Raw genomic sequence first — 24,189 nt, forward strand, 5'->3', positions numbered from 1 at the left:
CTCGGGAGGCAGAGGTGGGAGAATCGCCAAGAGTTTGAGGCCACCCTGAGACTACACAGTGAATTCCAGGTCAGCCTGGACCTACCTCAAAAAAAAAAGAGAACAAAACAAATAAACAAAAAAACATGGCACAAGGGTCTGTGTTTGTTTGCAGCAACAAGAGACCCTGGTACTGCCCCCACCACCAGTGTAAATAAATAAATAAGTAGTATTTATAAAATTTACAAAATCAAAGACGGACTATTCAGAAAGAAGGGGTTCATGGAGGGGCGATGGATGGGGAGATAACAAAGTAATGGGTGAGAATTATGATCAAAATACATTATATACATTTTTGAAAATTGCCAATAAAAAGTTTACAAAAAGATCTGGGGCTCTAGTCAAATGGAGAGTCAATTGCAGGGTCATGATAAGCATGAGGTTTGCTCTGAGGTTCAGCATCATACTCATGGACATAGTGAGGGTCAGTCATGGTCATAGTTAGGGTAGGGTAATAAGTGTTAATTTCAGGGTAATGGTTAAAGAAAGAAGTTGAGCATCAGAATCAGAATAAAAGTCAGGCTTACTTCACGGCAGAATCAGCGTGAGAGTGAGAGCAAGAGAAAATGTCAGTGTGCAATTCAGAATCATCGTGAGGTTAGTCAGGGTGAAGGTTCAGGTGGAGCAGGATAAATGTCAGAGCTGAAGATGAACTTAAAGGTGAAGTTCAAGGGGACCTAATAAATGTCTTATCAGTTAAAGGCACTTGCTTGCAAAGCTGATGGCCCGAGTTCCATTCCCCAATACCCACATAAAGCACACATATCTGAAGTTCATTTTCAGTCACAGGAAGACCTGGCATGTCCATACTCTCTCAAAAAAATAAAAAATAAATAAAGCTGGGTATGATGGTGTACACCTTTAACCCCAGCACTTGGGAGACTGAGGTAGGGAGGTTAGCTGTGAGTTTGAGGCCAGCCTGAAACTTCATAGTGAATTCCATGTCAGCCTGGGCTAGAGTGAGACCCTACCTTGAAAAACAATAAAATAAATGTATAAAATATTTATTAAAAGGTGAGGCTCAAGTTCAGGGTTAGCCCCAGATCAGGGTCATTGTCACAGTCAGGGTAAGGTAGGGCTGTAGCTTTAAGAGTTCACCTATTGTTTACAGCCTTATTTTTACCATTGTTCCTGGCACTACTAAAGTAATAAAAGAAGCTTTAACCCTTTTACTATATTCTGATTATTTTCTCTTTAGGAAGAGTAGTAGATTTTGGGTATTTACCATTTCAGTAACTCTTATTTTATTTTATTTTTTGGTTTTTCAAGGTAGGGTCCCACTCTAGTCCAGGCTGACCTAGAATTCACTATGTAGTCTCAGTGTGGCCTCAAACTCATGGTGATCCTCCTACCTCTGCCTCCCAAGTGCTGGGATTAAAGGCATGCGCCACCAAGCCTGGCTACTAACTCTCATTTTTATTATTTTGGACCCTCAGATCCTGATAGTTCATGCTACCATTTCTTTAAAAAACAACAAGCTGGAGCTGGGGAGATAGTTTAGCAGCTAAAGGCATTTGCTATAAAGCCTGCCATCCCAGGTCCAATTCCCCAGGGCTATATTCTCCAACCATCCACATAAAGCCAGACAGCTATTCAGTTACAGTGGAAGAGACTCTGGTGCACACACCAGACACAAATAAATAAAAGCATTTGAGATTTTACTTCTAGACAAACTTGTGACTAGATATGTAGATGATAGAAATGTAAGAACCTGAGTGTCATTAGAAGGTCTTTCTGTCCTGAAAATTTTTTTGCACCTCCTTAATTTCATACAGTTGATGGAATGTCTGGAGTTTAACTGTTCAACTTTCCACCCCTGTAAGAATCTTTCCTAGGGCTGGAGAGATGGTTCAGCAGTTAAGGTGCTTGCCTGTAATGCCTAAGGACCTGGGTTTGATTCCCCAGTACCCATGTAAAGCACAATGCACAAAGTGGCGCACACGTCTGGTTCATTTGCAGTGGCAAGAGGCCCTGGTATGCTCATTCTGTGTGTCTCTCTGTCAAATAAATAAATAAAAAATGTTTTTTAAAGGATCTTTCCTACCACACACCTGTTACTGTATAACCTTCATTGACTTGAGCACTTGGGGAATGACTAGTTAAATAGCTTCTCAAGGCTAGATAGTTAATTTATGGGAAGATTGTCTTTGTGAATTGAGGAAAAATAGCTTTTGGCTAGTCTTTTCAGCAACACAGTGCACTGGAACACTGTAAGCCCAGTAACTTTCTCATGCATTCCTCAGCCTCTTTCCCATCCATGCACTAGACCAGGTCTTATTGCAAAAGTGAAGCTGTGTACTTGGTACATGTACCAGCACTGGGCTCCCATTAACACACAGAGATTTGCTCAGGAGTTCAGGGAAGAGGTTTGGCTGCTGAGAGAGCAAAAACCTCCCCACTCTCACTGAGTCTGGGGCTTCCTCACACCCCTAAGGATGGAAGGAGGCCTGGGGGCTCCCTTTTTACCAAACTACAGACACATACACACTCCCAACTCAGAGGTGGGGGTTCACAGGCCCGAAGAGAAAGTTTGTTGGTGACAGAAACTAGGGAAGAATCCCTCTTAGTCCCAAACTTTTCCCACTGAAGAGAAAACAGAAAATAACATGGAAGTGCTTGACCTCCTCACCTGGCTCCTCTCTTCCCCTTGTGTTGTTAGACAGAAAACTGCACTATGGTCTTAGAACCTTCATTTCATTTTTTTAAAAAGCATGTGTGTGTGTGTGTGTGTGTGTGTGTGTGTGTGTGTGAGAGAGAGAGAGAGAGAGAGAGAGAGAGAGAGAGAGAGAGAGAGGGAGAGAGAGAGAGAGAGAGAGAGAGAGATGTGCGGACTAAGGTCTCTTGCCACTGCAAATGAATGCCCATCTGGCTATATGTGGATGGCTGGGCAACTGAAGTTGGACAGGCTTTACAAGCAAGTTCCTTTAACCACAGAGCCATCTCCCCTGCCCTTTAGTCTCATTTTTTTTTTCTTAAAAAACTAGAGAGCCTGGTTGGACTCTGGTTCCACCCTGGAACTCCAGAGTTTGGAGCTCTGAGAGGACTCTGGCTGTGTAGTCTAGGGGTGATAAGAGAAGGTTGGGACAAGAAGGAAGGCTGGCTGCCACTGCAGTCCCAGGATCTGTACTGAGGGATGGTGGAGATAAAGGCAAGGGGTTTTGTGTGTGAAATATAAGGGACCTGCTGAATGGTTCCCAAGATCCTTTCGATCTCCAAATTCCCATCTTCTCCTGGGAGTGCCCTGGAAGCTTGCTGTGGTAGACAAGCCAGAAGATCTAGAACGTGGTCAAGCTGGTGCTGAGGGCAGGTGAGTGAGACACTGAGGCAGCAGACCTGGTGGAGGTTTCCTTCTGGTCACAGGAACATAATTTCTAGAGGACTTCTAACCCCCTTTCTTTATTCTGCCCACTCCCTCACTTAAACACTTTCTCTTTAATCTCTGGCAGAACATCCAGCCTTATAGCCCTGCCCAGTGTTTACTTAAAGCTGCCAACCTCTGTTGTACTGAATGAACTCTCCAGTACTGAAGAAAAAGGACAAAATGCCCCCACAATCCAGGGACAACAGGAAGAGTCAGGAGCCCACAAAACCAGTATTGATGTTTATTGGGGTGTCAAGGTACAGTAGTAAAGGAACACAGCTCAAGGAAATGAAGAACACTGCCAAGATCTAAGGATTTCTTAGACTGGAAGCCATGTGCCTCTTGGCTACAAAGAGGGCACTGCACAATCTGAGGGCCCATGAGACTCCAGGAAGACCCTATATTTGGCCAGGAAATGGTTGCTTAAAGTGTTCAGCTCTTGCTGGAGCTCTTGAAGAGCACTGTCTTGCTGTTGCTGCTCCCCCGTCATGTGCTTCCTGTAATAGTTGAGGTACAACTTCACCCAGTCACCAACCATGATCTCCATGTCTTCATCAGAGACAAGAGGTTCATTAAAGACCTGGGGAGGGGGTAGAATGGAGGAATTGGCAAGGGAGAATGTGGTCAGCAAAGTAGAACACCCAAATAGCCTTCTTTTCCTGGATTTGTGTTCCCCATCTTTAGATGTTACCATCAACTCCACCATGCCCACACAGCTTCTCTGCCCTTGCCCTCCACACATTCTAGTCTGTCCTCTGACAGTACCTGGGCTTACCTGCTGACTCAGCAGAACATTAAATTCCTTTACACCTCTAGAAATTAGATCTTTATTAGTCCGAAAAACGTCCATCTGTCAGAGAAAGAAGTAGAATTTATCCATTTCCTTCATGTTTAAGTATCTCCCCCAATTCTACTTCCCTTAAAGATGACTCATGCTCTTCCAAAACCTTTCAAATCCTGCTCTGCTCTAAGGTCACATTTCTCCCAAGCTGGGCTTACCTTCAGGTTCAGTAGTGCTGGTTCCCCTTGCCCACACTCTTCAGAGTACGTGTGTCCTGTGAGCTAAGTTAGATGTAGGCAAGGAGTCGAGGGTTAGCTTAAGAAGGAAACGCCCTGCATTGAGGTCCTGAAGGAGAGTGATAGGTCATCCTGGGGTGGAGAAGGTGGGAGGTGGGTGGTAAGGCTTTCCTGGAGTTAGAAAGATAGAGAAGTCAAGAAAAAAAAAAATAGATAAATGAAGACACACAGAAAATGCCAGAACAAAACCAGGGACATATGCTTGCCCTCTCCCAGAACATAATGTCCAGGCTCTAAATCCAAAGGAAACTAACATTTACAGCCCATCACCTGACAGGCAGTTTTGCACTATTTACAATGTGGTAATCATTTTCCCACTGCCAGGCTGGAATCCCAGCATTCAGGAGACAGAGGGAGGAGGTATCACAAGCTTGAGGCCAATCCAAGACTGTATCAAAACAAGACTTTGTCTCAAGAAATTCTATTACTTATTCATTTCTTTCAGGCACTGTTCCAAGTTTGTATTATTTATCCTAATTAAAATCCTTTTAGACCATGTGGGACAACGTCAGGCATGGTTGTGCTTACCTTTAACCCTATCACTTGGGAGGCTGGGGTGAGGATCACGATGAGTTTGAGGCCAGGCTGGGCCACAGACTGAGTTCCAGGTTATCCTAGAATAGAGTGAGACCCTACCTCCCCAAAAAAGTGTGGGATATATACCTAACAAATGTTTTTTTTTTATCAGCTGTAAAGAGAGCAAAATGGATAGAAATGGAAATAATAATGCTGAGACACTAACAAATATGACATTTTCTTTCACATGCAGAATATAGGCTTAAATATATATAGTGGAATGGAAACTGTGTGAGGGGAAGGGGGTTTAAAAGAGGATGAAAGGGAACAAGGAGGGTAATGAGGAAAAGATAAATATGTTTGCATTTATTTATTTAGTGGTTTTTCGATTTTTTGAAGTAGGGTCTCAATCTAGTCCAAACTGACCTGGAATTCACTATGGAGTCTCAGGGTGGCCTCAAACTCACGGCAATCCTCCTACCTATGCCTCCCAAGTGCTAGGATTAAAGGCGTGTGCCACCACGTCCGGCCTATATGTTTGCATTTATACGTGGAATCTAGATATATGAGTGAGTGTGTGTGTGTGTGTGTGTGTGTGTGCATGCGTGCGTAGATATTATAATTTGGAAGCAGAGGGAGATAGTTGAAAGGAGAAAGGGGAGGAGAGGAAGACCAAGGGAGGGTAACAGTGTGGCAAATATACAATGAACAAAGAACAGTGATATATATGCTTATGAAAATCTCATAATGAGAGAGCTGGAGAAATGGCTCAGTGGATAAGAGCGCTGGCTATACAAGCATGAGGACCCTAGCTCAATCATCAGCACCCACGTGAAAAGCCAGGCATGGCCCTAAATGCCTGTAACTCAACTGTGGTTTCTTGGTCAACCAATCTAACCAAAAACCAGCAAGCTCTAAGTTTGACAGACTTGGTCTTGGGGAAATAAGACAGAGGAGCAATAGAGGAGGACAGCCGATGTCTTCCTCTGAACTCTACAGCATATGTGTGGGGCACATGCATATGCACAGTGTATGTGTGTATATACCACACACACCACAGATACTACATAGACCAAAAAAGAAAATGCCATAATAAAATTGGTTATTTTGTATGTCAATTAGAATAATTTTTAAAAAAGAAAAAAATCCTTTTTGTTACTTTTTTTATTTTCAAGGTAAAGTCTTACTTTAGCCCAAGCTAACTTGGAATTCACTATGTAGTCTCACGCAACTTTGAACTCATGGAGACTCTCCTACCTCTGCCTCCTGAGTGTTGCAATTAAAGGTGTGCACCACCAGGTCCCACTAAATAAATCCTTTTAACTGTATCTTACATATGAATATCTATGAGATATGGGGACTGCACTCTACCAGAATATGAACCACATGAGTAGAAATGTCATGTTTGGGCATGGTGGCACAAGTTTGTAAGCCTAGTACTGGGGAGGGGTATGGCAGGAGGATCACCAAGCAGAGGCTGCCTAACTTACATAGGCCCTGCGTCTCAAGAAAAAGAGTAGAAGCCGGGCGTGGTGGCGCACGCCTTTAATCCCAGCACTCAGGAGGCAGAGGTAGGAGGATCGCCGAGAGTTCGAGGCCACCCTGAGACTACATAGTGAATTCCAGGTCAGCCTGGGCCAGAGTGAGACCCTACCTCAAAAAACCAAAAAAAAAAAAAAAAAGAAAAAGAGTAGAGATCCATTTGTCTTATATTACCACTAATCAATTATAGTGGCAGAAAGTGTATCAATGATTGGAATACAAGTGTGAGGATTAAAATGCAAGTGTAGCTGATAAAAGTACTTTTCTTTATTTGTGAAGAGAGAGAGAGAATGAGTGCCTGGGACCTCTTGCCACTGCAAACAAGCTCCAGATATATACACTGCTTTGTACATCTGGCTCTATGTGGATACCAGGGAATTAAACCTGGGCCAGCAGACTTTGTGAGCAAGTGTGCTTATCTGCTAATCCATTTCCCTAGCCCTTGAATTTATTTATTTATTTTGGTTTTTCGAGGTAGGGTCTCACTCTAGCCCAGGCTGACCTGGATTCACTATGGAGTCTCAGGGTGGCCTCGAACTCGCAATGATCCTCCTTTCTCTGCCTCCCAGTGCTGGGATTAAAGGCATGTGCCACCAAGTCCAGCTTAGCCCTTGAATTTTTTGATGCTAGAAATATATATTTGATGATGACAAGCATTTTATTTATGTATTTATTTATTGGTTTTTTGAGGTAGGTTCTCACTCTAGCTCAGGCTGACCTGGAGTTCACTATGTAATCTCAGAGTGGCCTCGAACTCGTGGTGGTCTTCCTACCTCTGCCTCCCAGTGCTGGGATTAAAGGCATGCACCACCACACCCGGCTAATTTTATTTATTTGAATGAGAGAGAAAGAGGGAGAGAATGGGCATGTCAGGGCTTTCAGATGCTGCAAACAAACTCCAGATGCATGTGCCACCTTCTGGCTTATGTTGGTCCTGGGGAATTGAATCTGGGTCCTTTGGCTTTGCAGGCATGCGTCTTAACCACTAAGCCATCTTTCTAGCCCCATTGCAAGCATTTTATACACAGTCACAAGGAGTGTAAATTGGAAAAACTTTTAAATTGGATACTTTAAAAAACTTAAAATATTTATTTATTTACAAGCAGAGAGAGAGAAAAGAGAGACAGAGAGAATAGGCACACCAGGACTCCCAGCCACTGCAAACGGATGCCAGACACATGTGCCAATTTATACATTTGGCTTTATGTGGGTACTGGAGACTTGAACTGCAGTTATTAGGCTTTACAGGCAAAGCCAGTGAGCCATCTCTCCAGCCCTGAAATGGATACTTTTATATGATTATTCAAAGTAAAATACACATATCCTTCATAATAATGATTTTACATTAGACTCCATTTTAAGGAAATATTCATATTCAATATACAAAAAGGCATATATAGGAAACTTACCATGAGTTTATAGTAATCAAAACTATGACATGACATACAATAATGAGGCAGTTACATATGTGTTGATCTGAAATATCTCTAAGAAAATATTAAATGAACTATAGATAGAATAGGCCACACCAGGCCAGTAGTACTAAAATAGGGAACTGAATGCAAAAAGTGTGTGTGTGTGTGTGTGTGTGTGTGTGTGTGTGTGTGTGTGTGTGTTAATGATAGACTGCTTATTTCTGAGGGTGGACTGGCATTATTTAGCAATGTCCTCTAAAAAGAAAAACTCCATCCTGGCTCATAATACTTAAAAAGTAAATAAAACTCATAAGTCTCAGGGAGCCCCTAAAACAAGATTCACAAGGGCCTTCTCCGGGGCTATACATGTGGTTAATAATTGCTGGGGAGAGGAGAACCCTATTTGCCCAAGCTGCCTGCAAGACATGTAGGGAGCTCCAGATGCACCTTTCAGAAGCCATCACCATGCTGGGGGGGGAGGCTTTAAGTGATGCAGCTGTTTTTGAATCACTCATGGTAACCCCTCACCCATCTGCCTGCAAAGTAACCCCAATACACTCATTGGTTCACCAAGTTGAACTTTGATGGGATCATTACTTTGGTCTGTCATTGGTGCCCTATCTCCCTAGGAAAAGTTAACATGTTGGTGCCTGAACAGGGACAAATAGAACCAAAGATGAGTTGGGGAGGAATGGCTGCACAGCCAATGCAGTGGTTGCTGAGACATGCAACTGGGGCTAAACAGCCTGAGGGGAGCATCCTTGGGGACAACCCCCACATAATCATCCTTTCTCATGTGGTATGTGATATGGCAGCAGTTGTATGGACCTTTGATGAACAGTAACACTTGGACTTAAGACTGAGCTATCTGGCAGTGGAATGTTCATGGAAGGAAGGCCAAGGGTGATAGTCTTCTTCCATATGGCAGAGTATCCACCTGCTTGATGGATGGTGCCCACTAAATGACTGTCAGGATGCACTGAAAATGGCTGAAGGACTAGGGTGAACATACATTGCATTTCTTTTTTAAGTTTTTTTATTGACAACTTCCATAATTATAGACAATGAACTATGGTAATTCCCTCCCCCACACTTTCCTCTTCACAACTCCACTCTCCATCATACCCCTTCCCCTTCTCAGTGAGCCTCTATTTTATTTTGATGTCATGATCTTTTCCTCCTATTATGATGGTCTTGTGTAGGTAGTGTCAGGCACTGCAAGGTCATGGATATCCAAGCCATTTTCGGTCTGGAAGAGTGTGTTGTAAGGAGTCCTACCCTTCCTTTGGCTCTGACATTCTTTTTTTTTACTTTTTTAATTTAAAAAAAATCATTTTAATTTATTTATTTGAGAGCGACAGACAGAGAGAGAATGAATGGGCGCGCCAGGGCCTCCAGCCACTGCAAACGAACTCCAGACGCATGCGCCCCCTGTGCATCTGGCTAACATGGGTCCTGGGGAATCGAGCCTTAAACCGGGGTCCTTAGGCCTCACAGGCAAGTGCTTAACTGCTAAGCCATCTCTCCAGCCCATGGCTCTGACTTTCTTTTCACCATCTCTTCCACAATGGACCCTTATCCTTGGAAGGTGTGATGGAAATGTTTCAGTGCTGAGCACTCCTCTGTCACTTCTTCATAGCACTATGGTACATTATGAGTCATCCTAAGGTCACTGCCATCTGAAAAGAGAAGCTTCTCTAAACAAAAGTGAGATTAGCATTAATATATGGATATGAACATTAAGAGAAGTGCTTACTGGGCAGTTTGGTGAGCATAGTATATACCTTCAGCCAGACAGCAGCAGATGATATACCCCTAGGGCTCATGACTTCCCCTGACACAGGTTTTCAATATCAGGCCTGTGTTCCCTCCCATGGAGAGGGCCTCCAGTCCAATTAGAGGGTAGATGGTTTCCAACATAACAGACATGCCACCATTGCACCTGTTGGCTCACTTGGCCTGGTTGGCCAAATTTAAGGCTTGCAGTGTCCACTGTTTTTTATCTCCATTGGTGACTTCTCTCTCTCCCATGGAACTGCATGCAGCGTAGCTTTTTCCAGCTTTCTGTCAGCTAGTCTATACAGAGAAGGTTTTCAGCTCAGCTCCAGCAGGATTTCTCAGTGACCTTGCAGCCCAAGCATGTGAGTCTTCAGCAATAGGGTCTTACCATCTATTCCTAATGGGAAACCAAGAACCTCGGTAATGGCCTGTAACATACATTGCATTTCTTGAGAGAATCATACATGAGGTAGGATTGCCAGCAGGCCATCATGGCAGTTGTGAGGCCAAGATGGCTACCCAGTTGGAACTTGCTTGAGTAAAGGAGGGTTATAAAGGAAGAGGGGCATGCACCTGGTGCTCTCTGTGTTAGCCTCTGATTTGGCAGGTAAATTGAATAAAAGGATGAGATGGAGGTGCTAGTTTGCTATTTCTCACAACTGGCAAGATGCAAGGAAAAGAGCACAAGTCAGATCTGTACTGAAGAACCTTTGCTGGGATGGAAATACCTGGAACCCATGGAAGAATCAGACAGGGAGGAGGTAGAAAATGAGGGAGAAGTGACAGCAGATCACCCTCAGATCAAGAAGGGAAAAACTCATGGTCTAGTATGCAGACCAGGGCCTTAATATTGGCCTGGTGCAGGAGACAATGATAGGGAGTATTCCGCCTCTGAACTGCTTTGGCTGGGAAGGGCTTTTAAGCAAAGTGGAAGAACCTCTTCAATTATGATTCATAATATTGTGGACCATGGGGGCAGATGGCTGAGTGCTCTAGAAGCAGAGAAACTGAGTAATGCAAGTATTCTTCCCTCCTTGAGACAAAGGTGCATAGCCTGAGGAAATATGAGGGGAAATTAGTCTATGATAAGCTGGCTCATGTGAGCCATTAAGGACACTGGTTATCACTAGCTGAGGTCCTCATGAATATCAGAGATTGGACAACTGAGAAAATGGCACGAGAGAGGTGGCATTTGGTGCCAAGTTCACAGGCCAGATAGAACTGTGTTCACAGGAGGTTAAAAGCAGGTTGATTGGTCTGGAGAGATGATGTAGCCATTAAGGTGCTTGCCTACAAATCCTTAAGACCCAGGTTTGATTCCCTCATACCCATGTAAGCCAGATGTACATGGTGGCACACGTCTGGCGTTTGTTTATAGTGGCTAGATGCCCTGGCTCGCTTCCACTCTCTCTCTCTAATAACTAAATAAAAATAAAGTTTTTCTTAAAGAAAGTTTGATTCAACAGGTGCCTTGGGACCGACATGGGGCTCTAGTGGCTTTGCTGAGCCCCATAGTATGAGGTAGGAGAGGCTTTGTTGGCCTGGACTGGCATATAAATCAGGAGTGGTAAAGAAGTCTAGAGGAATGAGAGAAGGGCAGACAAAGGACTTCTCAAACTCATGTGGAAATACATGTGGAAAATTGTGGAAATACTTGTGTTAAGTCAGAGTTCCTAAGAAAAAAATTGACAGAAAGCCAAATGCTGTGCTAGTAATATTCTGGAAGGCTTTAAGGCCCGAAAAAAAGTTCATGAAAAAAGTTTGACCTAGAAGTGGGCAGTTATCCCCAAAGAGAACATAGTGTACCTTTCTCTCCTGTAAAAAAAGTATACTGGAAACAGAGATTGTTCCTCTAGTTCTGAGCCCTTTCATAACCATGTATAGCTGCTGTCAAAGCAAGGAGCACAGTGCTGGACCAGAGCCTGTCAGGGCCAGGAAGCTGGCCCCAACAGCAGGCACATCAGGTAAGAGTGTCCCTGTATCCCCTTGAGCCTTTACCAAGCCAAGCAGCAAGGGCCAGTTCTGTTAAGACCACCGGGGGTGGAGAGATGCAGAGTGGCCCTGTGGCATCAGCAGCTCAGGATGAGCAGGCATTTGGCTCATGGAAAACACTATGGCTTGTGAAGGGCTAGATGGGGAGCATCTCAACCCTGCCATGGTAACTACCCAGTACTGTTTTTTGTTTGATGAGCAATTAAAACTGATTATCTCCTTTCATAGTATATTGGACCTTGCTAGCACTTCCTTTTTAGTACCCCTGTTGCAACCCAAGACCAACTGACACCAATTTGGGATGGATGATGGTGGCCACTGTAAAGGAATTCTAGATGCATGTGCCACCATGTGCATCTGGTGTATGTGGGTACTGGGGAATTGAATGTGGATCCGTAGGCTTCACAGGCTAGCACCTTAACCACTAAGCCATCTCTAGCTTGTTTGCTTCCTTCCTTCCCTTCCCCTTCCCCCCTTCCTTCCTGTTTTGTTTTGTTTTGTTTTTCCAGGTAGGTTTTCACTCCAGCTCAGGCTGACCTGTACTTCACTGTGTAGTCTCAGGGTGTCCTCAAACTCATGGCAATCCTCCTACCTCTGCCTCCTGAGTGCTGAAATTAAAGGCATGTGCCACCACACCTAGCTTCTTCTTTCCTTTCTTTTTTTATTATTTTAAATATTTTTTGTTTATTTTTATTTATTTGAGAGTGACAGACAGAGAGGAAGAGGAGGAAGAGAAAGAGAGAGAGAGAGAGAGAATGGGCGCGCCAGGGCTTCCAGCCACTGCAAACGAACTCCAGATGCGTGCGCCCCCTTGTGCATCTGGCTAACGTGGGTCCTAGGGAATCAAGCCTCGAACCGGGGTCCTTAGGCTTCACAGGCAAGCGCTTAACCACTAAGCCATCTCTCCAGCCCTTTTTTTTTTTTTTAATTTTGTTTATCAAAATAAAACCTTTTTTTTTTTTTTTTTGAGGTAGGGTCTCGCTCTAACTCAGGCTGACCTGGAATTCACTATGTAGTCTCAGGGTGGCTTTGAACTCATGGCAATCCTCCTACCTCTGCCTCCTGAGTGCTGGGATTAAAGGCGTGCGCCACCACCACGCCCTTCTTTCCTTTTCATATTTTATTTATTAATTTACAAAAGAGAGAGAATGGGTGCACCAGGGCTGCTTGCCCCTGCAAATGAACTACAGATTCATGCACCACTTTGTGCACCCAGCTTTCTGTGGGTCCTGGACAATTGAAACCAGGCGGTTAGGCTTTTAAGCAAGTGCCTTTAACTGTGGAGGCATCTCTCCAGCTTTTGTTTTTCTCTCTCTCTTTTTTTTTTTTCTTGAGGTCGGGTCTCGCTGTAGCCCAGGTTGACCTTGAGTTCACTATATAGTCTCAGGCTGGCCTCAAACTCAAAGTGATCCTCCTATCACTACCTCCTCCTGAGTGCTGGAGTTAAAGGTGTGTACCAAATGAAAAAGATTGTTTTGATTTTATTTACCTATATTGACTGAGTTAGGTTGTAACAAGAATGTATCTTTTTTTTTTTTTTTGAGCTGGGAAGATAGCACAATAGTTAGAGGCACTGGTTTGGCTTTTTGTTGTTGTTGTTGATTTGTTTTTTTGTTTTCCGAGGTAGGGTCTCACTCTGGCCCAGGCTGACATGGAATTCACTCTGTAGTCTCAGGGTGGCCTCGAACTCACAGTGATCCTCCTACCTCTGCTTCCCGAATGCTGGGATTAAAGGCATGCGCCACCATGCTCGGCTTGATTTTTTTTTAAAATAATTTTATTTTATTATTTATTTGAAAGCGAGGGATGAAGGGAGCGTGTGACAGAGAGAATGGGCACTCCAGGGTCTTTAGCCACTGCAAATGAACTCCAGGTGCAGGTGCCACAATGTGCATCTGGCTTATGTGGGACCTGAAGAAAATCGAACCTAGGTCCTTAGGCTTTGCAGGCATGTGCCTTAACTGCTAAGCCATCTCTCCAGCCCCCCTTTCTAATTTTTTTTTGGGGGGGGAACTGAGCAATTTTTATTCTTTTTATTTTACCTTTACATTTTTTAAATTAATTAATTAATTTTTTTATTTTCACTACTTTTATTAACATTTTCCATAATTATAAAAAATATCCCATGGTACTACCTCCCCCCGCTGCACTTTCCCCTTTGAAATTCCATTCTTAATCATATTACCTCCCCATCTCAATCATTGTGCTTACATATATACAATACCAACCTATTAAGTACCCTCCTCCCTTCCTTTCTCTTCCCTTTATATCTCCTTTTTAACTTACTGGCCTCTGCTACTTAGGCTTTGCAGGCATGTGCCTTAACTGCTAAGCCATCTGTCCAGCCACCCTTTCTAATTTTTTTAAATTTAATTAATTTATTTATTTGAGAGTAACAGAGAGAGAGAAAGAGACAGAGAGAGAGAGAGATTGAGAATGGGTGCGCCAGGGCCTCCAGCCACTGCAATTGAACTCCAGACGCGTGCGCCCCCTTGTGCATCTGGCTAACGTGGGTCCTGGGGAATCGAGCCTCGAACCAGGGTCCTTAGGCTTCACAGGCAAGCGCTTAACCGCTAAGCCATTTCTCCAGCCCCCTTTCTAATTTTTAAAAAGAGTACAAAGCCAGAAAGTAAAAAGATTCTGAAGGGCTGGAGAGACTGCTCAGCAGTCAAGACACTTGCCTGCAAAGCCTGACCACCTGAATTTGGTTTTCTTTTTTTTTTTTCTCAATTTTTATTAACATTTTCCATGATTATAAAAACTGTCCCATGGTACTACCCTCCCTCCCCACCCTCACGTTTCCCTTTGAAATTCCATTCTCCATCATATCCCCTCCCCATATCAATCAGTCTCTCTTTTATTTTGTTGTCATGATCTTTTCCTCCAATTATGATGGTCTTGTGTAGGTAGTGTCAGGCACTGTGAAGTCATGGATATGCAGGCCATTTTGTGTCTGGAGGGAGCACATTGTAAGGAGTCCTACCCTTCCTTTGGCTCTTACATTCTTTTTTTTTATTTTTTTTATTTTTTTTAATTTTTATTAACATTTTCCATGATTATAAAATATATCCCATGGTAATTCCCTCCCTCCCCACCCCTGAATTTGGTTTTCTAGTTCACTTACAGTGTCTCAAGGCCCTTGTGCACATGCTCTCTCTCTCTCTCCTTGCAAATAAATAAACAATTTTTTTTTGTTTGTTTTTTTGAGGTAATGTCTTGCTCTAGCCCAGGCTGACCTGGAATTCACTATGTAGTCAAAGGATAGCCTGGCTAATAAAAATGTTTTCTTCTTCTTCTTTTTTTTTTTTTTTTAATAAAAAAGATAGTGTAGGGATGGAGAGATGGCTTAGCAGTTAAGGTGTTTGCCTGAAAAGCCAAAGGATCCCAATTCGACTCTCCAGGACCCATGTAAGCCAGATGCACAAGAGGGCACATGCATCTGGCGTTTGTTTGCAGTGGCTATAGACCCCTGGTGTGCCCATTTTCTCCCCCACTTCAAATATGTAAAAAAAAATTTTTTTTAAAGATATTGTAGTTCTAAAATTATTAACCTCAAATTTGAATCCTGCTTTAGCGCCTAGTAGATTAATAGCTATTCACTAAATATTTACTGAATGAATGAATGAACAGATGAATGTTGTCACTTTTTGGCTCTGTGACCTTGGTGAATTTAACTTTTATATATAAGTCTCCAAACCCTTGTCTGTGAAGAAATAAGAATAATATTGTGCCTATAGAGAAAATAAATTCATTAATTCAACAAATAGGCAATTGTCCCAGGCACTGGTACAATTCATTGGAAATATCTCAGTGCAAAAGTTGACCTTCCTTTCCTCCTTGGGCATATTATATTGTAGTGGTGAGACAAAAAGTATGAATGGTAACTGGGGAAGTCTGAAAGATTGGGCAGGGTCTGATCGTAGAGCTGTGTGTGGACCATGGCAAGAGGTTAGGATTTTCTTTTCTTTTTTTTTTTTTCGAGGTAGGGTCTCACTCTAGCCCAGGCTGACCTGGAATTCACTATGGTGTCTCAGGGTGGCCTTGAACTCACGGCGATCCTCCTACCTCTGCCTCCCAAGTGCTGGGATTAAAGGCGTGCGCCACCACGCCCAGCTAGGATTTTACTTTCAATTGTGAAGAGACTGAAGGGCTTCAGTATGACCATCTTCTCCAGTGAGTACTGAAAAGCCATTGAAAGGTTTTGAACAGGGGAGTTATAAACTGTGGAGAGTGGATGGCACAGGAGTGGAGGTGGGCGATCAATGAGAGGAAAGCCTAGAGGAGGGGCTCTCCCGTGGCTCTGTTGAGTGCATGACTTACTCACTGTTGGGCGCCAGACCTCGAGGCAGGCTACCAAGAGTTACAGAAGGGGAAATTTACATTCACTTTTCAAGTCCTCAATCTGCACCCTTGAGTCTGGAGAAGTACATGATGGGTCCTTGTCCTCAAGGAATATCTAACATTTAAATGTATGTACTCTGGGTCAAGTCTGACTTAAGAACTTTACATATATGAGTCATTTATTCCCATCCCCAGCCTATGTGGTATGTAGTATTATTTCCATTTTTAAAATGAAAAAACTAAAGGCAAAGAAATAAGTAACTTTTTCAAAATCCCACAAACCTGCATTCAAAGAAAGATACTCCGATGGAATTTATTCATAGAAGTTGGCTTCAAAGTTTACTATGCCCATGGGAGCTAGCGTTAAAATATAACACAATGTTAGTAAATTTAATTTGTCAAGCTACCAGGAAACTCAAAATAAAAAAAAAAAAGTACCAGACTTTATCTCAGCCTCTGAGAGACACTGTGTGGGTTCGATAAGGTGAAGTGGATCAGAAGGGTGTCCAGGCCACAGTTCGGGGACAGGCTGATAGTCTGTGAGAATCTGAAGTTTCCAGCAGGGAGTTGTCAGCTGGGGTCAAGCCTGGGGGGGAGGGAGACCCAATATGCCAGGCTAAGGAACCAGAATATTTTCTTTTCTCCCCTCTCCCTCTCTCTCTCTCCCTCCCTCCCCCCTCCCTCCCTCCCTCTCTCTTTCTTTCTTTCTTTGTTTCTTTCTCTTTTTGTTTTGGTTTTTTGAGGTAGGGTCTCACTCTAGCCCAGGCTGATCTGAATTCACTACATAGTCTCAGGGTGGCCTCAAACTCAGGGTGATTCTCTTACCTCCGCCTTGGATTAAAGGCGTGTGCCACCACTCCCGGTTTATTTCCTTATTTCTTGAAAAAGATCCTTTTTAGCAAATGTCTACTTTAGGTCCAGTTCACTGTGCTAGATGGTAAGGAGAAAGAGGGAAAGAAGAAAAAGGAGAATTTGGAGAGAAACAGTGTCTTCAGATTCTCTTCCCAAATGTATTCATTCACCTTCCTCCAAATTAACACTGGGGAACTTCCTGCCTGCGTCTATTTTCTGGCAGTGTTGTAATCCCTTGTTTCCTTTCAAAAAAAAAAATAACATCCTCCCAGTCAGGTAAGGCTGAAAGGATGACAGGGCACTTTATAGTCTACATGCTAAGAGCACACTGTAGGGAGGAATCTGTATGCGTACCTTGGAGACGGCTCAGCTCATACTCACTGGTATGGTTGGTTGGTTCCAAGTAAATCTTAAATGTAGATATCATCCAAGTGGTGGCTCAGGAGGGAATGCAAGACCCAGTGGCCTTGGCGTATGTGAACCTTCCCTCCTCGACACTGAGAGACATGGTAATGAGGGAAGGCAGAATCTTAGAGACAAGACCCTGGCAGCTTCCCCCCTTCCCGCATTGCCAGCTCTCTGAATAAAACATGGCTTAAAGATTCAACTCCAGGCTGCAGACTGCTTATAGGACAGAGGCTCTCTAGTCCTGGCTAAGGTTTGTCAAGGTTAAGTGTTTGCTTATCACATAATGACTCAAGGAAAAGCACAGGAGCAAGTAAAACAGATTTATTTGGCAAGCTACAAAATTCAATAAAAGCCATCCTAGAGATGTCAGGTATGTGAGGAAAAATTAAACAACAAAAAATTGATGACTGGAGATTTTGTCATGCTGCTCCAGTGGCCTTAGTTGTCTTAGTTTCTTTTATCTTGGTGTCTTTGTCCTTGTAAAGGAGGGGAGAAGTGAGGCAAGTTCAAGTCAAACTAACTTCTTAGTGTAGTTCCAGACAAAACTGATAAAAGGCAGAGTGGGAGGGAGAGCAACGGGCTGGTTCAATGAGAGGCAGCTGAGACATACTCTTTTTTTTTTAAAATTTTTATTTATTTATTTATTTGAGAGTGAGAGAGAGAGAGAGAGAGAGAGAGAGAGAGAGAGAGAGAGAGGCAGATAGAGAAAGAGAGAAAGAGAGAAAGAGAATGGGCACACCAGGGCTTCCAGCCACTGCAAACGAACTCCAGACGTGTGCGCCCCCTTGTGCATCTGGCTAATGTGGGTCCTGGGGAATTGAGCCTCGAACTGGGGTCCTTAGGCTTCACAGGCAAGCGCTTAACCGCTAAGCCATCTTTCCAGCCCCCCCTTTTTTAAAAAAAACCACACAAAGTAACTTTGATTTTGAAAAGAAATACAACATAATTTTATTTTATTTTATTTTTTTTTTGTTTTTCGAGGTAGGGTCTCACTGTAGCCCAGGCTGACCTGGAATTCACTATGGAGTCTCAGGGTGGCCTCAAACTCACAATCCTCCCACCTCTGCCTCCCGAGTGCTGGGATTAAAGGTGTGTGCTACCACGCCCGGCTCAACAACATAATTTTATAAGATCCATAAACTACAAGAAAGTTCAGGTCACTTTTTTTGTTTATTTTGTTTTAGGTTAAAAATATTTATTGCAAGCAGACTCCTTTCCCCCATATTAAAAAGAAAATGTATGACTGGGAACATTCAGCAACTGGAAAGCAGTGAGACCAGTTCCCAAGTTTATTATGAAATGAGGTGCTATAACAGAAAGAAGACACATTTTGGAACTTAATTTATACACTGAGAAAGAAAAAAGAACAACAAAAAAATCAAACTGATCCTTAACATTTTGCATCTTTAATTAAGCACATAAAACTGCACTACTTAATGTATTTCTCCATGAACTTTTTGTGAAATTCAGATTGCAGTGTATCATTCACAAATCTTTTGTCTTTCTTCTGATCATCTACACCTTTTGCACAGTCCTTGAAGACATCATCATCCCATCTTCTTTTAACTTTGAAGTTGGCCTGAGGCTGGGATGGGCCAGTGAGATTAAGGAGAGGGTTTCCACTTAGAATGTTTTCCATCCGAATTCTTTCTTCCTCTGCTTTTTGTTCTTGTTCCTTCCTGGCCTGTTCTTCAGCTCTTTCCTTTTTAATATTTTCCAGTTCTGCAAGAAGAGCTGCAGTGTCATCATCATCCCTCTCCTCTTCATAATCTTCATCTTCCTCATCTGTCAGAGGATCATCTGCATCCAGGTTGGCAGCAGGGATCTCATCTAAGCTGGGCTTTTTTGACACTGATGAAGTTGTGTGTTCTCGGGTTGGACGATCTCTGTTTTTTTCCCTAGCAGCCGCTCTCTCCCTCTCTTCCAACTCTCTCCTGAAATCACGGTTACGAACCTCTTCAGGGGCATCCTGAGTAGTTTGTCTGTATTTTATCTTTGTATGAGAGGGAAGGTCTCTGCTTGAATACTGTTTTGACAGTTGGGAGGGGGAGGGGGAGGGGGAGGGAGAGGGAGCGAGCCATGAGAGGGAAGTCACAGAGGCAAGGGAAGAGACAGATTTTTTTTAAAAGGTCTCTAGACCTTCAAGGTCTGTAAGAAGAGTGGCTGTTCTGTTGCCATCTGCTCTTAGATAGGACTCAAGGTCATAACCCAGATGATTTTGTCTCCCTGGCAACAAGGCGCTGGTTATCACTTTCCTTCCTCATTCTGGTTGTGGGCAGCAGGGGCCTCTTAAAGTGTTCACATCTATTTTCTAACAAAAACATTTCTGAAAGGATTGATATGTCTGTATGCAAGGTTGAGTAGAAATACACAGATCAGGATAAAAGTAGCAAAGGAGACATGTATAGGATGAAGGCAAGGACGATGCTGCTACTGGGTCTTGCTCTTGTCTTTCCTTGCCTCCTTAATCCTTGTGTTCTCCTCTGCAGGAAATCAGTCCAGGCACACAGAACATGCTGTAGAAAATATATTTTATTACAAAGGGTGGCGCACACATTTAATTCCAGCACTCAGGAGGCAGAGGTAGGAGGATCGCTGGGAATTTGAGGCCACCCTCAGACTCCATAGTGAATTCCTGGTCAGCCTGGGCTAGAGCGAGACCTTACCTTGCCCCCCCACCAAAAAAAAGAAAAAAATAATAAGGGATGTGAGTGGACAATGGCCAAAGGGATTATTGTGGAGGGGACACTTTCAAGGGATGAAAGTAGACAATGATGAGAGACAATTGTGCCAATTTACATGTTTAGGCAGGCTTTATACTATTTTTTTTTTTTTTGAAGTCCCTGGACAGTCTTGCAGATGAGTGATTTCCCATCTGGGAGACTGACAGTCCCATTTGGATTAACTCTTTCTTTTTTTCAGTTAGCATACAAAGTTTTAGGTATAATTCTGGCATTTTCAAGTTTAATTGTTTTAGCTTAGTCCCTCCTCTCCCTCCTCCCTCCAGATGCTCCCCCTTTGTTTGCATGTCACTTATGTCCTTCCACTCTTCCCCTTCCTCCCTTTCCTAATCATTGCTTTACAGACTTAGTTACCATTCTAGCTTTATAACTCTTCCATGCCTGCTTCCCCTCTCCTCTGTATATCAATATTAAAAGCCAGTATTCTCATGTGAGAGAAAATATAGTCTTGGTCTCTCTGCGTTTGGGTCACTTCACCTAATATAATTCTTTCCAGATCCATCCATTTCCTGCAACTTTCGTTTTTTTGTACTACTGAGTGAAATTCCATTGTGTATGTATACCACATTTTCATTATCCACTCATTTGTTGATGGACATCTAGGCTGATTCCATTTCTTAGCTATTGTAAATAGAGCCACAATAAACATGGATGTGCAAGTATTTCCATAGTAAAGAAATATATGTTCAGGAGTACATATGTAGTAGGGTATATATGCCCAGAAGTAGTATAGCTGGGTCATATGGAAGTTTTATTTCTAATTTTTTACAGTTTTTATATTTTATTTTATTTTATTTATTTGCAAGCAGAGAGAGTAGAAGAGAGACAGAAAGAATGAGAATTGGAGCACCAGGGCCTCCATCCATTGCAAACAAACTCCAGATGCATGTGCCACCTTGTGCATCTGGCTTATGTGTGTACTGGGGAATCATACCTGGGTCCTTAGTTAAGGCACTTGCCTATGAAGCCTATTTCTAATTTTTTTTTTTTTTTGAGATGTCTCCACACTGATTTCCACTATGGTTTGCATTCCCATCAGTAGTGAATAGAAGTTCCACCCCAATCTTTATTATTTATTGCCATTTACTGGGTTTGGAATTGGCTTCTTATTATTTTTCTAAAACCTTGAGGAGACATTATGTTGTTTGAGATCTCTCTCTCTCTCTCTTTTGAGGTAGGGTTACATGTGAGGTAGGAGTTCACTCTAGTCCAGACTGATCTGGAACTCATTCTGTAGCTACAGGCTGGCCTTGAGCTCATGGTGATCATCTTACCTCAGCCTCCCAAGATCTGGGACTAAAAGCATGAGCCTCCATGTCCAGTTATATGACTGATTTTGTAGAAGGCTGAATATGCTATGTCTATAGCAGTCCATGATCCCCTCTTTCATTTTTCATGCCTTCAAAACCATTAACATATGGACAATGCTGATAAATTCTCCTTCCAGCTTGAGATGAGGTCTGGCTTTGGATCACAGTTGTCGTGGTCTCTGCATGTTCATCCTATGGTCTGAGACCTCCGTCAGCATTCTCCCCTTAAGCTTTGTCCTTTCAAAACAGTTCACATTCTTTCTTTTCTTTTGTTTTTGTCAAGGTAGGGTCTCACTCTATCCCAGGCTGACCTGGAACTCTGTAGTCCCAGCCTGGCCTTGAACGCACAGGGATCGTTCTACCTCTGCCTCCGGAGTGCGGGGAGTGAATGCATGCGCTACCATGCCTGGCACTCACATTTTTTTTTTCTTCTATGTTTAGGCTTTAATGGATTAGATCTTTGCCCTCAGGGCAACTTTCCAGTTGTCCCAGAACATAACAGATTTCCCTTTAATCATAATAATCGCTTTAACAATTATAGCCCAAGTTTCTGTGCCTGTGATTCTTTTTTTTTTTTTTCTTCAAGTTTTTGAGGTAGGGTCTCACTCTGGCCCAGGCTAACCTGGAATTTGCTATGTAGTCTCAGGGTGGCCTTGAACTCATGGTGATCCTCCTACCTCTGCCTCCCCAGTACCCTGGGATTTAAAACTTTCTTATATTTATTTGTGGGACAAACCTTATATTTTTCCATATATTTCTCTGAGTACTTTCTTCACTTTCATAGTAGATCCGAACTAGGACAGCTAAAAGAATCCATGTCTGGCTGCTGACATAGCTCAGCAGTTAAGGCTTACAAGGCCTGATTGCCCAGGTTTAAATCCCAGGTACCCATAAAAAGCCAAATGCACAGAGTGGCATATATGTCTGGGGTTTGGTTGCAGTGGCAAGAGGCCCTGGCATTCCCATTTCTCTCCTCTCTCTCTCTCTCTCTCTTCTAAACACACACACCAAATACTAATGCACCTAATTTATATAAAATAAATCCTACTACATGTAAAGTCAGAGGAAACCCCCACACTCACACAGTAATAGTGAATGACTTCAATACTCCACTCACACCAATAGACGGGTCATCCAGACAGAAAATAAGTAGAATGCTGAAGAGAGAGTTCTGTGGTTAAGGGCACTTGCTTGCAAAGCCTAAAAGTCTGGGATCATTTTCTCAGTTCCCATGTAAAGCTAGATGTACAAAGTGGCATATGTGTCTGGAGTTCATTTGCTGCAGCACTAGGCCCTGGTACACACATTCTCGTTCCCATTCTCTCTCTCTTCCCTTGCAAATAAATGAATAAAAATATTTTTAAAATAAGTAGAGAAACATTAGAGTTAAATGAAATAATAGATCTAATAGACCTAACAAGCATTCACAGAATATTGCTTCACTTACTAGAGAATACATATTCTTCTTAGCAGCCTGTGGAGCTTTTACTAAAATAGATCACATAATATGACACAAAGCAAGACTCAACAAATTTAGGAAATCTGAGAATTGACCCAGGCTGGCAGGCTTTGTAAATAAGTGCCTTTAACAATCGAGTATCTTCTCAGCCCAAAACTTAGGAAAATTGAAATAACACCTTGTACTTTATCTGACAACAATGCCAAAAAGTAGCAATTAACAAGAAAAACTACAGCAAATATACAAACTCCTGAAGCTAGAACAAGACTACTGAATAATGAATGAATTATCAAGGATGTCAAGAAAGAAGCTGGGCATGGTGGCACACACTTTTTTTTTTTAATTTTTATTAACATTTTCCATGATTATAAAATATATCCCATTGTTATTCCCTCCCTCCCCACCCCCACACTTTCCCGTTTGAAATTCCATTCTCCATCATATTACCTCCCCATTACAATCATTGTAATTACATATATACAATATCAACCTATTAAGTATCCTCCTCCCTTCCTTTCTCCACCCTTTATGTCTCCTTTTCAACTTACTGGCCTCTGCTACTAAGTATTTTCATTCTCACGCAGAAGCCCAGTCATCTGTAGCTAGGATCCACATATGAGAGAGAACATGTGGCGCTTGGCTTTCTGGGCCTGGGTTACCTGACTTAGTATAATACTTTCCAAGTCCATCCATTTTTCTGCAAATTTCATAACTTCATTTTTCTTTACCGCTGAGTAGAACTCCATTGTATAAATGTACCACATCTTCATTATCCACTCATCTGTTGAGGGACATCTAGGCTGGTTCCATTTCCCAGCTATTATAAATTGAGCAGCAATAAACATGGTTGAGCATGTACTTCTAAGGAAATGAGATGAGTCCTTTGGATATATGCCTAGGAGCGCTATAGCTGGGTCATATGGTAGATCAATCTCTAGCTGTTTTAGGAACCTCCACACTGTTTTCCACAATGGCTGGACCAGATTGCATTCCCACCAGCAGTGCAGAAGGGTTCCTTTTTTTCCACATCCCCGCCAACATTTATGATCATTTGTTTTCATGATGGTGGCCAATCTGACAGGAGTGAGATGGAATCTCAATGTTGTTTTAATCTGCATTTCCCTGATGACTAGTGACGTAGAACATTTTTTTAGATGCTTATATGCCATTCGTATTTCTTCCTTTGAGAACTATTTAGCTCCATAGCCCATTTTTTGATTGGCTTGTTTGATTCCTTATTATTTAACTTTTTGAGTTCTTTGTATATCCTAGATATTAATCTTCTATCAGATATATAGCTGGCGAAGATTTTTTCCCATTCTGTAGGTTGCCTCTTTGCTTTTTTCACTGTGTCCTT

The 24,189-nt window shown here is 42.6% G+C and overlaps 3 protein-coding genes across 4 annotated transcripts in view; all 3 read right to left on the reverse strand.

Annotated features, from left to right (window-relative positions):
- Positions 1-24,189, reverse strand: part of Znf668 (zinc finger protein 668) — a 704,021-nt gene that overhangs the window by 657,220 nt on the left and 22,612 nt on the right. The gene's annotated exons all lie outside the window — the stretch shown is intronic.
- Positions 3,628-24,189, reverse strand: part of LOC101597087 (alpha hemoglobin stabilizing protein) — a 43,204-nt gene continuing 22,642 nt past the window's right edge. For both annotated transcript variants that reach the window (XM_004671004.2, XM_045131618.1), the window contains 3 exons: positions 4,400-4,588; positions 4,176-4,250; positions 3,628-3,980 (listed from right to left, as the gene is read on the reverse strand). In XM_004671004.2, coding sequence (XP_004671061.2) covers positions 3,747-3,980; positions 4,176-4,250 — 309 coding nt within the window. In that variant the 5' untranslated portion in view covers positions 4,400-4,588 and the 3' untranslated portion in view covers positions 3,628-3,746. The remainder of the gene's footprint in view (positions 3,981-4,175; positions 4,251-4,399; positions 4,589-24,189) is intronic.
- On the reverse strand, positions 18,713-19,369 carry LOC123453600 (spliceosome-associated protein CWC15 homolog; the record flags this gene model as incomplete). The annotated part of the gene is made up of 1 exon (XM_045130621.1): positions 18,713-19,369. A coding segment is annotated over one exon (618 nt), but the record flags the coding sequence as incomplete, so codon positions are not given.

The sequence above is a fragment of the Jaculus jaculus genome, chromosome 12, assembly GCF_020740685.1.
Source record: "Jaculus jaculus isolate mJacJac1 chromosome 12, mJacJac1.mat.Y.cur, whole genome shotgun sequence".
NCBI lineage: Eukaryota > Metazoa > Chordata > Mammalia > Rodentia > Dipodidae > Jaculus > Jaculus jaculus.